General features: G+C 39.6%; 1 protein-coding gene across 1 annotated transcript in view; it reads right to left on the bottom strand.

Moving 5' to 3' along the window:
• LOC124716771 (nuclear factor related to kappa-B-binding protein-like) overlaps positions 1 to 18,013 on the bottom strand; it is a 215,137-nt gene that overhangs the window by 153,668 nt on the left and 43,456 nt on the right. The window contains 2 exon segments of the mRNA XM_047243318.1: positions 5,923 to 6,152; positions 13,484 to 13,933. Coding sequence (XP_047099274.1) covers positions 5,923 to 6,152; positions 13,484 to 13,933 — 680 coding nt within the window.

Genomic DNA, 18,013 nt, shown 5'->3' with positions numbered 1-18,013 from the left:
TACAGAGAAGAAACAATCAAAGCTTTCAAACACTGCTAGTGGATAGATATGTGCTATTGCACGTTGAAATATTGTTTCAAGATGGAAGTGTGGGCGATTAAAGTGCTTCGGTGTTTAAAAGAAACATGGTCATCTGCAACTCACAGCCAATTACAGTGATGTGCAAATACGAAGGTGACTTTGTGATGACTTCTGCGCAAATACTGGCTGGCATCACCAGTGTGCTCCCTGTCTGTGTGCACCCTGGTAACTGGAAACAATGAGTAAGTGCCACAATGGGTCACTGCTTCTGCTTCTGTTTCTCACTCTCCCTGCAACAACTTTAAGCTCGGAAAACTATCGCTGTTACTTCTTAACGTAATGTGTGTCGTGTCTGCTTTAAGCCAGGTACACACATGAGAGTTTTTCGGTTTCAGTGAGCCTTTGCAAGTAGCACGTGCCCTGTAAACCAGCACTGTTGACGCAGATGAGAGTTCTCAGTAAAAGCTGTGTGGCCACATTGCATCCCAGATTTGTGCCGTATTTCAGAGTTTGTACACTATCACATGTTAGTAATATATTTTGCTGTAGTCATGCACACACTAAATAAAAGTATCCAGGAAACTGAAAGTTTTGAGTCATAATATGTGGCCGTGACGTGCTTATGAGCAAAGCAATTGCCCGTTTCTTTTCTAAACAAACTTCACGAGTAGTTAGCGTATTATGAAAGTTCAGGAGTTAAACCAATGCTAAACAGTAAATAATGTATTATAGAATTAACACATAAAAATCAAAAAATTATCACTGAATGGACTTTGATCCCACACTAGTATGAAAATATGTATGTAAAATTAGCATCTTAACCACAGCACCAAAATGATACTACAACCAGTTAATCCATAAACATGTCCCGGCACTGTCGGGACAGTTGAGACTACTGTTGTGATGGGTACGCACTGTGAGTGAATATCAGCACTGTGACAGCAAAAAGTAATGAAGAAAGCTGCAAGAAAGTAGACTCGGAGAGAAGCTGCCAATTTAATTAGTTCGTATGAGGAAAAGCCAGTGGTATGGAACGTAAAATCACTGGACTAAGGGAACTGAGATATGAATGCAAAGTTTGTTGACTGAAATGGCTACAGTTTTTAATATCTCCACAGAATACATTCACCAGAATATCCACATTTCAAGTAATCAGGCAAATTAGCATAAATTAATTAACACAGAGAAATAAGTGAAGCTATCCAGAATGAGATTTTCACTCTGCAGTGGAGTGTGCGCCATTATGAAACTTTCTGGCAGATTAAAACTGTGTGCCGTACCGAGACTCGAACTCGGGACCTTTGCCTTTCACGGGCAAGTGCTCTACCAACTGAGCTACCCAAGCACGTCTCACGACTCATTCCTGAAAGAAAGGATCAGGAGTGCTAGTTCTGCAAGGTTCGCAGGAGAGCTTCTGTAAAGTTTGAAAGGTAGGAGATGAGGTACTGGCAGAAGTAAAGCTGTGAGGACGGGGCGTGAGTCGTGCTTGGGTAGCTCAGTATGTAGAGCACTTGCCTGCGAAAGGCAAAGGTCCCGAGTTCGAGTCTCGGTCTGGCACACAGTTTTAATCTGCCAGGAAGTTTCAAGTGAAGCTATGTTTGAAAGTAATTGTACCGGAACTTGGAAAATTGCAATTTGACTTCAAGTAATACAGGTGTAGCTATAATTTTATATAACATGGTATTTATTGATTATATTATTATAGCACGTGATAAAGAAGAGACTTTCAGGAATTTATGAGTAGTTTCTTAAATCAACACCAGAGGCATGCACCGAGCCTGTGCAGCCCACCTGGGACCGTAGCATTGACTGCCAGGTGAGCCCCTACTCACACTGCCCGGTAAGCCAATTGAGCCGCACCAGGCACTGCCAGACTGAGTGGTGCCCCACTGAAACCCGAGATCACCCGGGTGCCCGTGTGGGTTAGCAGTTCGTCAAGTTGCGCGTCTCCCAGGCGTCACACCATTAAGGATGCAAAACGAAAAGGATCAAGAATGCCCTGTTCCTAACCTATCAAACTTCACGATTCTCAAAGGAGTGCAGGCAATTCAGAAAGCAATTCCGCATATGTGTGGCTTGTTATTCCCAGCACTGCCTGCTTCTCGGTTGCACCGAGCCTTGTTGACATCTGGGGCCAGCTGGGTATCCAACAAGCTGTGGGCCTCCACGGTGCATTGCAGCTCGCACATTCCATTGCCAGTATATTTGAGCTTTACTACCTGCAGTACGGGCAACAGGACGGCACACTCGGCCGGGCCGAGCTCGGGCAGGTAAATGTGACATGATGCAAGGCTCTAGTCAATACAACTAAAAATGTTTAAATAAATGTATGTCTGGAAAGCTTCATTTGTCAGATATCACTTACAGAGAGTACTCATTAGGAAATATCAGGCAGTAATTATAATTTGTCCTTAGTGTCAACAATTCTGCATGTATTATCTGAGAGTACCAAGCTGTCTCAGAGCGAAAAAGTCTCACATGTATTCCAGTCCTTATACCACCCATAATGAACACTGCAGTGAATAAATATCCTCACCATACCTCAACTAGCATGAAAATCAACACTAAACATTCAACACGCACCCTGCATTGAATGCAACAGATAGACACTGTAGAATGACGCTACTGGCCGGAGCATCACATCGTACACTGACCCTTGCCACAGCACACTGGCCCACCACCCGAATTCCTAGGAGGAGGCACAATCCCTGATAACCTCAAAAAGATGACTACAATGAAAGTGATGCAGAACAACACATATGCAGGCACCACACAAAATACTTATGTATATATTTACACTTGACAACGAGAAAAAATTCTTGAAATGCGCCATGCTAAGCATGTAAAAATACAGGACTGGTGCAGTGTTTCATTATTTAAATAATGAATGAAAGCTGCACGCTTTCCAAAAACATCAATTTGATGTACAAAATCGAGTCAAACGTTTTTGCTTTCCAGGCAGTTATCAGTTACAATTACATCAGCAGTTTATATCAGATAATAAACCTTTGTTAGATAATAAACACGACTAATACACCTTTATTAGATAATAAACAAGTAAGTTTGGTGCCTATTTGTACAAATATCATACATAAAATGCGAAAAGGCAAGTGGGTATTCTATACGTACCCTTTACAGCTTAAAATGTTATTGCCCACATTTTACTTTTTCCCCGCATTTTAGCCCATTTTTTTAAAATCCCCTGAAAAGTGTAAAAGCAAGATTTCAATGTAATCATCTTTTCAAGGGATATGCAAGAGCAGAGAAAACATCTGTGTGTTCAAAAGATTACGAGGGGCCCTTTTGACACTCAGCACAGAAAAATGTCACTTTGTGGTGGAAGAGATTAACTATTTGGGTCATATCATTAATAGGGATAGTGTAAGGACCAGTCCAAGAGTTTCTGGTACCACGAACAACCAAGGAATTATAATCTTTTCTCGGTCTCACAAATTTTTACAGGAAATTTGTGAAGGAGTTTGTGGACATTTCCAAGCCACTGAAACAGTTGCTAAAGAAGGAGATTAAATTTGTATGGTCAGCAGAATACCAGGAAGCATATGTTGAGTTGAAGAGATGTTAATATTGAGTATGGTGTTGGTACGTCCAGACTTTCAGAAGTTCATTTTATCATGTAATGTGTCAAATCACACTCTGGGGTGTGTTTTGCCTCAGTAGGTCAACAGACAAGAACATCCTGTTGCCTATACACCAAGACAGTTGAAAACAGCTGAGAACACTCAAGTCTTCAACAGAAAGAGAAATGCTTAGCTTGGTATGCAGAGTGAAGTACTTTCAGTGTTACCTGTATAGAAGAACGTTCAAGGTAGTGACAGACCACACTGCTTTGAAGCAATTACTGAGTTTCAAGGACCCATCTAGCAGGCTGGCGATGTGGGCACTGATACTCAGCAAATTTGAGTACAAAGTAATACAAAAACAAGGAAAGAAACATGGAAATGCAGATGGCCTAATCAGAAAAATAGCTGTAATACAGGCAATAGGTCAGGACATTGGGGAATGGGAAGCAGCACAGAGTGCTTGTGAAGAGTATAAGAAGCATGGCAAGCAACAGTGGTTTAGCATGCACAATGAATTATTATGTACAGATACAAAATTGGGACAAAGAGTGGTTGTGTCTACAGAGGCTGCTGGCCTCAGCAGCGAGAGGTGTTGGCCCAGCAGCATCAGGCGGGAGTTGCAGCCCACTCATCAACCCCAGCCAGGGTCAGTGTGGAGATGCATGTCTGACTCACTATGCCCTGAAGCAAGACCAATAAAGTTCTTTCTAAATGTTAATAGTGTTTGCCCTGAGCCCCACAGCCACTCACACATTCCCCAGCACACAGAGCACGACTTAGCTAGCAGAAATAACATGAAAAAATTTATTGGAAATAATTTCTTAAGAATACTGACATTAATACACCTTTAAACCTCAAAATTTTCATCATAAATTGAAATGTACAGTGGCACACTGAAAAGTAATGCCTTTGATTTTAAATAAAACAGATGTTATTAAGGTTCTACATCTGTACTCTTGTCTACATATCTGCAGCCCTCTGCAGCTAGAACTGTAGCATGTAACATAGTGGTGCGTAACATAACTGTGTCAGTGCCCAAGAAACAGAATACTGTAATCGAGTTTAGAATTGTCCTTCAGCAGGACAATGCCAGACCACAGATGAGTGCTGTGACACCTGCACCAATCCATTATGGGGTTCACTTGTCATTGATCATCCTCCACGCCGTCCCGCTTGGTTTCATCTGATTTTCATCTGTTTCAAAAACTTTAACACCTTCGAGGACTTTGAACAGGTGCATGCATAGGCAAGGCTGTGGCTCCGTCAAAGAAGTCATCGTGTCAACAAACTGGCTCTTGTTGGGAGAAATGAGTTCATCACCGAGGTGACCACATTGAGAAATAAATGTGTAGACATAAAGAATAAGGATATAGGATACTAATAACATTTGTTTTATTTAAAAAGTTTTAAGAGTTTTCACACAAAAATTCAGAGGCATTACTTTTCAGCACATCCTCACAACTTTATTTTTTTATTTATTTATTTATTTATTTTTTTTTTTTTTTTGGCATCGCAAATTTGTTCTGTATAGAAAACTGTCTGTAATTGAAAATAGCTATTTTTGAGAACTCTTGAGTCTCAAAAGAGAATCCATTTAAGACCAAATGTGGCATCACTGGTTATTCACTTTGTTCACAACTCTGAAATGTACGACAATAATGTCTATTGTTTTAACCACAGTTTAAGTTCATTTCGGATTAGTTCAGCTGCCTCTTAGATGTGAAACACGGAACATATATGCCATTTATTTTCAGTTGTTTTAAAACATTCATGCATCTAAGAAATTTTCAATATTTTTTCTTCTGGCAACTTCTCTTTGAACAATTATTTGTAAGTCAAGATGTTTTGTGAACACATTTTTGGGTAGAAATATGGGAATAAATTGTAAGTTGGAGAACAAAACTGTATTTCTGTCTATTAAAATAATGGATCTGAAAGTTTAATACTATTATGCGTGAAGAATAGCACCATCTTCTGAACAACTTATGACAATGAAAGAACAATAACTTCTGTAATTATATATGACACATTTATTGTAAACATTATTATAAAATGCATTATTCATGTTAATTACTATAAAGGCAGGGAAAATCATTTATGTTTAAAGGACTAATATCACATAGGCGTGTCATAACTGGACCTCACTTTTTGAACCACCCTCATATTATTGTAGATGAAAAGCTGTTATATACCTGAACAAAAGGGTGACAAAATCTATTCTGGCACAGCTTCTCTCTCTCTCTCTCTCTCTCTCTCTCTCTCTCTCTCTCTCTCTCTCTCACACACACACACACACACACACACACACTCTCACACTCACCAGGGTAGTCACCACAGAGGAAACCGATGGCAGAGGGCAGCAAGCTGACCCACGAGTCAGGTGCCAGGTGGTACCAGTCGTTGAGGGGCGAGATGGGGTTCTCCTGCCAGGCCCGCAACCTGTCCTGGAGGGTCGGCATTGCCATCCGGTGTTGCACCGTCGAGCAAATCACATCTCGGATCAACGAGAAGAAGCAGGTGTGCGTCTCCTGCATCAGCTCAGGAGCCGGCCTGGTAACACAAAAAGATTTCTCAAAATCAAAATTACACAGAAAATGTTAAAACAGGTAAGAAGTAACACACAGCCACAAGCAAAAAACTAAGACACCCCACTACTATGAAAAAAAGTGTGTGACACATAAAACCCACAATAGGAGGAGTGTTGTGATTTGATGCTTGTTAATGTCAACATAAATGATAAAACTTAGGGGAAAGACAGCCGGAATCTGCTACAGAAATGTAAACACCACTACATGGAGCTCTTGTCCGTCCTTTTGACCGATTTTCCTCAGCTAATTCTGATACTATAAATGTTAGCATACAGCTCCATCATCATCATCATCATCATCATCATCATCATCATCATTTAAGACTGATTATGCCTTTCAGCGTTCAGTCTGGAGCATAGCCCCCCTTATAAAATTCCTCCATGATCCCCTATTCAGTGCTAACATTTGTGCCTCTTCTGATGTTAAACCTATTACTTCAAAATCATTCTTAACCGAATCCAGGTACCTTCTCCTTGGTCTGCCCCGACTCCTCCTACCCTCTACTGCTGAACCCATGAGTCTCTTGGGTAACCTTGCTTCTCCCATGCGTGTAACATGACCCCACCATCTAAGCCTGTTCGCCCTGACTGCTACATCTATAGAGTTCATTCCCAGTTTTTCTTTGATTTCCTCATTGTGGACACCCTCCTGCCATTGTTCCCATCTACTAGTACCTGCAATCATCCTAGCTACTTTCATATCTGTAACCTCAACCTTGTTGATAAGGTAACCTGAATCCACCCAGCTTTCGCTCCCATACAACAAAGTTGGTCGAAAGATTGAACGGTGCACAGATAGCTTAGTCTTGGTACTGACTTCCTTCTTGCAGAAGAGAGCAGATCGTAGCTGAGCGCTCATTGCATTAGCCTTGCTACACCTCGCTTCCAGTTCTTTCACTATGTTGCCATCCTGTGAGAATATGCATCCTAAGTACTTGAAACCGTCCACCTGTTCTAACTTTGTTCCTCCTATTTGGCACTCAATCTGTTTATATTTCTTTCCCACTGACATTACTTTCGTTTTGGAGATGCTAATCTTCATACCATAGTCCTTACATTTCTGATCTAGCTCTGAAATATTACTCTGCAAACTTTCAATCGAATCTGCCATCACAACTAAGTCATCCGCATATGCAAGACTGCTTATTTTGTGTTCACATATCTTAATCTCACCCAGCCAGTCTATTGTTTTCAACATATGATCCATAAATAATATGAACAACAGTGGAGACAGGTTGCAGCCTTGTCTTACCCCTGAAACTACTCTGAACCATGAACTCAGTTTACCGTCAACTCTAACTGCTGCCTGACTATCCATGTAAAGACCTTTAATTGCTTGCAAAAGTTTGCCTCCTATTCCATAATCTCGTAGAACAGACAATAACTTCCTCCTAGGAAACCGGTCATATGCCTTTTCTAGATCTATAAAGCATAGATACAATTCCCTGTTCCACTCATAACACTTCTCCATTATTTGTCGTAAGCTAAAGATCTGGTCCTGACAACCTCTAAGAGGCCTAAACCCACACTGATTTTCATCCAATTGCTCCTCAACTAATACTCGCACTTTCCTTTCAACAATACCTGAGAAGATTTTACCCACAACGCTGATTAAAGAGATACCTCTGTAGTTGTTACAATCTTTTCTGTTTCCATGTTTAAAGATTGGTGTGATTACTGCTTTTGTCCAGTCTGATGGAACCTGTCCGACTCCCAGGCCATTTCAATTATCCTGTGTAGCCATTTAAGACCTGACATTCCACTGTACTTGATGAGTTCCGACTTAATTTCATCCACCCCAGCTGCTTTATTGCACTGCAATCTATTGACCATTTTCTCCACTTCCTCAAACGTGATCCTATTTCCATCATCATTCCTATCCCATTCTACCTCGAAATCTGAAACATTACTGATCGTATTTTCACCTACATTGAGCAACTCTTCAAAATATTCCCTCCATCTGCCCAAGGCATCCACAGGATTCACCAGCAGTTTTCCTGACCTGTCCAAAATACTTGTCATTTCCTTCTTACCTCCCTTTCGAAGACTGCTAATTACACTCCAAAATGGTTTTCCAGCAGCTTGACCCAATGTCTCCAACCTGTTTCCAAAGTCTTCCCAAGATTTCTTCTTGGATGCTGCAATTATCTGTTTGGCTTTGTTTCTTTCTTCAACATAACTTTCTCTGTCTACCTGAGTTCTAGTATGTAGCCATTTTTTATACGCCTTCTTTTTCCTTTTACAGGCTGCCTTGACTGTGTCATTCCACCAAGCTGTTTGCTTCCTCCTACTTTTACACACTACTGTTCCAAGACATTCTTTAGCCACTTCTAGTACTGTGTCCCTGTACCTTGTCCATTCCTTTTCCAATGACTGTAATTGACTACATTCAACTAACTGGTACCTTTCTGAGATCGCTGTTATGTACTTGTGCCTGATTTCCTTATCCTGAAGTTTCTCCACTCTTATCCTCCTACATATGGACCTGACCTCCTGCACTTTCGGCCTCGCAATCCCAATTTCACTGCAGATTAAATAATGATCAGTGTCATCAAAGAATCCCCTGAATACACGTGTGTCCCTCACAGCCTTCCTGAATTCCTGATCTGTTATTATATAGTCAATGACAGATCTGGTTCCCCTGCTTTCCCAAGTATACCGGTGAATGTTCTTATGTTTAAAAAAGGGGTTTGTGATTACTAAGCCCATACTGGCACAGAAATCCAAGAGTTGCTGCCCGTTCCTGTTGGCCTCCATATCCTCTCCAAATTTACCCATAACCTTTTCGTACCCTTCTGTTCGATTTCCAATCCTGGCGTTAAAATCACCCATGAGCAGAACACTGTCCTTGTCCTTTACTCTAACAACTACATCACTGAGTGCCTCATAAAAACTATCCATCTTATCTTGATCAGTCCCTTCACAATGCGAATATACTGACACAATCCTAATTTTCTTGCTAGACACTGTCAAATCTATCCACATCAGTCGTTCGTTTACATACCTTATTGCAACTACGCTGGGTTCCATTTCTTTCCTGATGTAAAGCCCTACACCCCATTGTGCTATTCCTGCTTTGACTCCTGACAAGTAGACCTTGTATTCTCCCACTTCTTCTTCTTTCTCACCCCTTACCCGAATGTCACTAACAGCTAAAATGTCCAGCCCCATCTTACTTGCAGCCTCTGCCAGCTCTACCTTCTTCCAAGAGTAGCCCCCATTGATATTAATAGCTCCCCATCTCATTACCATTTGTTTGCCAAGTCGTATCTTAGGAGTCCCTGGTTTGTCAGTTAGAGGTGGGACTCCATCACCTCCAAAGGTCCGAGGCCTTTTGCTCTGATTGTTGCCAGCATCATATTTAAAGTACCAGGGAAGCAGGTTGCCAGCCTTACTTGCCCCGAGTCCCATTGGGTTTTACCCCTAACGGCTGAGGGACTAACCGGTGGATTTGGTAGTCTTTGCCGTATGAGCACAAAGGTGACCACGACTCAGAATATGTCCGAGATGCCCAGCCTTATTCCAACGTAACTGGTATCCCAACTGTCGGGACCACTTACTTGGCCACTCATACGTTGCCCGTGGTTCATGAACTAGGACATGACTACAGGAACCCACACCATGAACCACATACAGCTCCATACACAAAAATTATAGCTGACCCTGCATCACTATGGTGTAGAGGAGGACAAGAGAAAATACTTTTTTATCTTCATAGCCTCAGTCCATCTTCTCACTGTGCATACCAATTGATCTTGGCATAAAACTCTGTCTGGCGCTGCTTACATCACAACAGCGGATATCAATAATAATAATAATAATATTAATAATAATAATAACACTACATGGCAAGCACCTGTATCATCTAACACAGCCACACATTGATCAAGATGCATCCAACACATGGCTAGGAAAAGGCAATATATACAGTGAGACGGAAGGATTCACAATTGCAATACAGGATCAAACAATAAACACCAGATATTACAGCAAGCATATTATTAAAGATCCCAATACCACAACAGATAAATGCAGACTTTGCAAACAACAAATAGAAACAGTAGATCACATCACAAGCGGATGTACAATACTAGCAAATACAGAATACCCCAGAAGACATGACAATGTAGCAAAAATAATACATCAACAACTTGCCATACAACATAAACTAATAAAACAATACATTCCCACATACAAGTATGCACCACAAAATGTACTGGAGAATGATGAATACAAATTATACTGGAACAGAACCATTATAACAGATAAAACAACACCACATAACAAACCTGACATCATACTCACCAATAAAAAGAAGAAATTAACACAACTAATCGAAATATCCATACCCAATACAACAAATATACAGAAGAAAGCAGGAGAAAAAATTGAAAAATACACCCAACTGGCTGAGGAAGTCAAGGACATGTGGCATCAGGACAAAGTTGACATTGTACCAATTATACTATCAACTACAGGAATCATACCACACAATATCCACCAGTACATCAACCCAACACAGCTACATCCAAACATATATATATATATATATACAACTACAGAAATCTGTAATTATTGATACATGTTCAATTACCCGAAAGTTCCTAAATGCAATGTAACATATACCGCACAGTTAAAAGGAAGTCACATTTGATCAAGGTCTGCGTCACTTTCCATTTTTAACCAGACATAACGTCTGAGAAAGGAAAGAAATAATAATAATAATAATAATAATAATGTACTTGATTCTTTATCTTGTTGGATATCAAGGTGCACAATGTTAACTACAGAGTAAAATTATGTTTCCCTCTGGGCGCTATCATCTGTTTAACAGGTTACTTCAATACCTCGAACCACTCACAAGATGAATGTGTAGTTACATCTTACATGACTGACCCTCATGTCTGAATGCTTACCAATGAATTTTTATACTGTATAGCTGCAACTTCATAAAATAATAGATTTCAAGAAAAATACACAGTGCACCACAGCCAAAAGCTGAATTGAAATGATGAGTGAAGAGGAAATTTACCAAAGTATGTAGGACACATACATGTAATGGCAAACAAAAGGCTGATTTCTTTTACACAATGACTGATAATTAATTAACCCAAAAATATTCCAATAATTTTACTAAATGAAATCAATAATATCTGAGACCACTGATATTAAAATCATGTACATAACTAACACTCTATACTACTCTAAGTGACTATCAGGGGACACGGCACCAATAATTGCTATCAAGTGGCTTCCAGGGCCAACAAACATTTATTTTCAATATTTCCCATAAATTTAAAATTCTGTCAAAATCTACTCATTAAGGGGTGTAATCTTACGCCAAAGCTTTAACACATTAAAACAAGTATTACAGTTAGGGCTCCATGCTTCTCTGGAGGCAGCATAACTGAAGGCTCGAAAATATGCTGACTTTATTTGTCGGTTATTTGAGAATAAGAGCACTTAGTGACTTCCGACAAAGTTTACACGTAACTTCACACCTTTACAAAACTTTTTCTCGCTGACACCCTCCACAAAGTGATGAAATAAACAAAGTTTATCGCTCACCACATTTTCACATTTGTGTAGTAAAACTTCAGCATTGGACGTGATCTTTTCTAACTGTGAAAAATCTAGGATGGAATAATGACAATATTATGGAGAGGATAGACTGCTACTCACCATACAGAAGAGACATGGAATTGCAGAAAAATGCAACAAGAAGACTGCAACACTTTTGAGCTTTCAGCCACAAGGCCTTCTTCTAAAGTAGAAAACACACGCACATTCACATGAGCACAACTACCAAACATATGACCACTGAGGCCGACATTTCAGAGCCTCAGTGGCCAGAGAGTAAGTTGTGCTTGTGTGAATTTGTGTGTGTGTTTTCTTCTTTAGAAGAATGGTTTAAGACTGAAAGCTGAAGGTGTAGCAGTCTTTTCCTCGTGCCTGACTACAATGCAACGCCTCCTCCGTATGGTGAGCAACAATCTATCCTTTCCACAAAGCTGTCATTACAGAGATAATGTTTTAATTTATTACTTCTTTGCTACCAATTCTATATGCAACATAGTTTGCAGACAGAATCCACAAATACCCTAACTGTACTTGCAAAATTATTTCATTGTCCAACACGTAGTGCATAAGATATTACTTCGTAAACATTGAGATGCATGAAAAACTAGCTTTTGATTAAAATGTTGCACAATAATAAAACTTGAGCATAAAGCATGATGTTTTAGTATATTATTTATTTTTAATAATAAGTTAATCTTCTACCTCAACTCTAAGATGCCTATTTTCATTAAACCTAATGCTAATGTGACTGACCATCTCAAAAATACATAGTTAGGGTGTGACTGCCCTAGTGCTGCCAATGATGGAACAGGGGTGGCATGTAAATAACTGAAAATGAACAAAATTAGAGGAAAATCCAAGGTTTCAGGTTTTTGCATTGATTTGTGAGAATTCTGACGAGGTATAACCACTATGGGTGGTAGTGACAATAGGAAGGAATGACATACAAAGCATTACTCTAGAATACAGGTACAAATATCTAGTCCGAAAATGAATTTCATATGCAAGACACTTCATCTCTGCGTATCTGTGGAACCAACATCCATTTGAACCTGCTCACTGCAGTCAAATGTTGGTCTACCTCTACACACACACACACACACACACACGCACACACACACACACACACACACACACACACATATTTGCAAACACATTTCCCTTCATTACCTAACTGACAAGTCCTTGATGTGTCAAGAAGTGTCTTATCAACTGATCCCTTCATTTAGTAAACATCTCTGAAGGTATTTTCTCCTTGACTCAATTCAATATATTTCCATTAGTTATCTGTATGATACATCCGATCTTCAGGATTCTTCTGTAGCACCACATTTCAAAAGTTTGTACTCTCTCATCTTGTCTCTACTGTTTAACACACAAGTTTCAGTGCCTATCTGCAAGACAATATTAATTCACTTCAATTGACCTTCCAACTCCTTTACTGTCTCTGATAGAATTAAAATGTTATTGGCAAACTTCAAGTGTTTACTTCTGCCCTGACCACCTAGAAAAAAAGACATCTATAAAACTGTTAGGCTGTGGTTTGGGTGTAAGAGCATGGGGAAGGGAGTGCATACATAAGTTGTGCTCTCTAGCTCAGTTTGCCGAAGTTCCCAGTTTGAGGCCCAGTCCGGCCCACACTCTTATTCTACCAGTAAGTTTCAAATCAGTGCATATTCCGCTGCAGAGTGAAATATTTATTCCAGGTACTCACTTTATGTCAGAAGAATCTTCCAGGTCGACGGGCAGGTTCATCATGTCAATGCCGTCCAGGTCCTGCAAGGTGGCGATGTTGTAGGCCTTTCGGACGTGTACAAGGCGCGGCTGGTATGGCTGCTTCTGCTGCTTGTGCTCTGGTCGCTGCTGTTGCTTCTGCTGTTCCTGCCTCTGCAGCTGCTTCTGCTGCTGTTGCTGCTGCAGTAATGATGAGCTGTGCCGGTCCAGCACTATCGTGGCCGAGCCGTCCTGCTTGGTGGTCCACGCCTCACCCGGCTCCAGCTTTATCATCTGCACCTGCTGGTGCACTGTCTCTGCTGGCTCCATTTTCACCTGCACCTGTTGCTGCTGCTGTTGCTGTTGCTGTTGTTGTTGCTGTTGCTGACTACTACGGTTGTTCAGATGCGATTGCGATTGCACTGCTTTCCCGGCACCTCGAGGTGAAGACCTGCAGAAAAATCCTCTTTGGCACACTAACAGCTGAAACATATCTTTAAGAACTATGGGCATCCCAATTATAGATTTGGAACAATGCTTACAAAGAGCGGTGGGACTGACTTTTTGAAACCATCTATATCATGATGCAGGTTAAGATCAAATGTATCACACCCTGCAGGCATTCATTCTGGTGGGTCATCGATTGTAAGTAATCGACAAAAAAATAAATTCGGAATTTTCTGTGATGCTCAATAGGGTAAAAAAAAAAAATAATTACACATTCTAAATGTGTTGCATGGTGTAATGGATATGATACAGACTTCTCATGCAGAAAGTCATGGGATTGAATTTCATCAGGTACTTTAAATCCTTTCCTTTTTTGAATTTTTATTAAAATGATTTCAACATTATTTTTACTCAATCAACATGTTTAAATATAATTTTTAATTTCTATTCCTTCATCACATCCTTTTAATCATCATGTCAAATTCTTCATTTGCTCTCATTTTTCTTCCTATCACCTTTTTTCCACTTGAAATCTTTGTTCATGTGATTTTAATTAATTTTATGCATTAACTTCAATTTAACTTCTTTTGTGTACATCATATTTTTTGTCGTACATCATATTTTTGTCCATGTTATCGCATTTATTATTTCTATTTCCCATATTCTCTAATTTCATTTTCCATATTCCTTCTTTAATTTTAATCTTCATCTGCGTTATTCTGCTCAAAGGGCAATGTGAATTTACACTGTTTTAAACGTTTGTATGATTACCATTTAAAAAATGCTCATCTTGTAACAAAAAATACATTTTTTATTTCAACGAAAGGCCAATATAAACAAATCTTTTCATCTTTTGTTTATCAACTGATACACAGGCAGTTTCAAATAATTAAATATCATAATAGATAAATATAATTAAATTCACACTCATAAAAATTCTGAGTGGAAAAGGAAGAATATAAATGAAGGAGTTTATACAATGATTAAAATGATGTGACAAAAGCATAGCAATAAAAAAATTACATTTAAACCATTAACTGAATAAAAATGATAAAATTCATTTCAATAAAGATTTAAAAATAAAAAAATTAAAAAACCTGACCAGTTTCAAACCCACAACCTTCTGAAAGTGGAGGCATTACCCTATCCACTACACCACGTAACCACTCTGTAACATACAGGGTGTACATAAAGTACGGGAACACTTTCAATTATTTATTGCACAAGAACCAAACACTTTACAGATATCATACATATGTCATTTTCAAGAGAGACCCTGAAAGTTTTTTTCATGTATACCGCCACAGCATACCATAGTTTGGTAATTTGCCGATAGTCAGCACTAGTCGCAAACATGGCGAGTTCAGGTGTGGAGCGAGCTTTTTGTGTGTTGGAGTTTGACAAAAACAAGTGTGCTACAGCTGTTCAACAGATGTTTAGCACCAAGTACAGTAAGAAGCCACCAACAAGGATGGCCATTTACCACTGGCAAAACAAATTCATTATGACAGGTTGCTTTTGCCGGCAAAGAGAAGTGGACATCCCAGTGTGAGTGAAGTGAATGTGGAGCACGTACGAGACACACTCATAAGCAGTCCAAAGAAATCGGTGTGTGGTGCATCCTGTGAATTCAAAATGGCTCCAATGACACTGTGGAAAGTCCTGCAACAGAAGCTGTCTATGAAATCATTCAAATTGGAACTAGTACAGAAGCTGAATGACGATGACAAAGACAAGCATTTTGAGTTTTGTTCGCAGTTGCAACAACTGAATGAGGATAGGGATGGCATTGTTGATCACTTAATTTTTAGTGATGAAGCCACCTTTCACACTAATGGGAAAGTGAACAGACATAACTGCTGAATCTGGGGTACTGATCATCCACACAAATGCACTGAATTTGAGTGTGATTCCCCAAAGGTCAATGTTTTTTTGAGCCTCGTCACATCAAAAACTATTCGGGCCATTCTTCTTCACCGAGAGCACTGTCACTGGATATTCCTACTTGAACATGTTGCAGCAACGGCTGATGCCTCAAATGCAATTGGACTCTCTCTTCATCTTTCAACAGGATGGGGCTCCACACCATTTTCTTCATGAAGTTCGTGGGTACCTGATGATTGCATTGATGGATTGGCTGTGTTACAGAAGGGGACAGCTATTTCATGAAATGGCCTCCCCGACAACCAGATGTCACTCTGTGTGACTTTTTTCTGTGAAGACACATTAAAGATCCGATGTATGTACCACCTGTACCACATGATGTAGCAGAGCTTCAGGAGAGAATACGGGAAGCACAACCACAGTCGATGACGCCATATTGAGATGGGTATGGCAGGAATTCGATTACCGTATTGACAGCTGCCAGGTCACTCATGGTTCACGTATCAAATGTTTTTAAAAAAATCTTTCAGAGTTACTCTTCACAATGCAATATGTATGACACCTGTACAAGGTTTAGTTCTCGTAGAATAAATAACTGAAAGTGTCCCGGACTTTATGTACACCCTGCACTACTTTTTTTACTCTATTGAGTATCACGGAAAATTCCAATTCCCCCCCCCCCCCCCCCCCCCCATCAACTGCTTGTAAATGATGGCCCAGTGGGGTGAATGGCTGCAGGGTGTGAGACCTGGGACCTTAATCTGCGTCACCATACAGATGGTTACAAAACTCAATCACACAGCTGGGCACCTCTCCTTAGTATCAATATCAGTATCAAATATTTTAAAGAGAAAATCGCAGGAATGTTAGAAGGCAACCTACCTTGTTTGTGTTCCAACATGTGAGGCAATGCTGACATTATGAATTATCTTGTAAGACAGATTGGAGAAATGCAAACTTACATTTATAGCATTTGTAGATTAAGAGAAAGTTTTAGAACTGAAGGGCATTAGTTGAGAAGGGATGAGACAGTGCTGTACCCTATACCCACGTTATTCAATGTGTACATTGAGCAATCAGTAAACGAATCTAAAGAGTATTGTGGAAATGGAAATGAAGCACAGAGAGAAGAAATAAAAACTTTGAGGTTTGCCTATAACATTGTAATTTTGTCAGAGACCGCAAAGGACTTGAAAGAGCAACTGAAGGGAATGAAGAGTGTCTTGAAAACAAATTATAAGATGATCAGCAACAAAAGTAATACATATATCATGGAATGTAGGTGAATTAGAACAGGCAATGCTGAGGGAAATAGATTAGGACATAAGACACTAAAATGTGTGAATGTGTTTTGCTATATAATATTTCATAGCGGTATTCATCTGGGGTGTAGCCCCGTATAGTAGTGAAACTTGGATCATAAACAATTCAGACAAGAAGAGAATTAAATGTTAAAAATGTTGTGAAACAGGAGATTAGGTGAGTAGATCACATAAATGATGAAGAGATACTGAATCAAATTGGAGAAAAATAAATTTGTAGCACAACATGACTAAAAGAAAGGATTAGTTGACAGGACACATCTTACTGAATACTGCATACTGATATCATTTAGGTCAGAACAAAACAATTAATACTTTCTGATATCTATATCTATATACATACTGGGACACCCCTAATAAGAATACTCTACAAAATAAGGGAACTTGAAGGATTTTTAACACTGATGTCACAAATATTTTGTCATTCTACTTTACAAGTGCTAATCTCTGTTGGAAAATAACAGTAACAGTCATAAGTAAAATACTAGAACGACAAATGGCTTACACTATCTTTTACCCAGCATTAGTGTGGCACAGAAGAGAGAACATATATAAATGAAAATAATAAATCTTTTAAAAAGTATAATATACCTGATATGGTTATAATAGAGGGAAACATTCCACGTAGGAAATATATATCTAAAAACAAAGATGATGAGACTTACCAAATGAAAGTGCTGGCAGGTCGACAGACACACAAACAAACACAAACATACACACAAAATTCAAGCTTTCGCAACAAACTGTTGCCTCATCAGGAAAGAGGGAAGGAGAGGGAAAAGACGAAAGGATGTGGGTTTTAAGGGAGAGGGTAAGGAGTCATTCCAATCCCGGGAGCGGAAAGACTTACCTTAGGGGGAAAAAAGGACGGGTATACA

This window comes from Schistocerca piceifrons, chromosome 9, assembly GCF_021461385.2.
Source record: "Schistocerca piceifrons isolate TAMUIC-IGC-003096 chromosome 9, iqSchPice1.1, whole genome shotgun sequence".
Taxonomy (NCBI): Eukaryota; Metazoa; Arthropoda; class Insecta; order Orthoptera; family Acrididae; genus Schistocerca; species Schistocerca piceifrons.
This window is presented reverse-complemented; position numbering and strand designations above follow the sequence as displayed.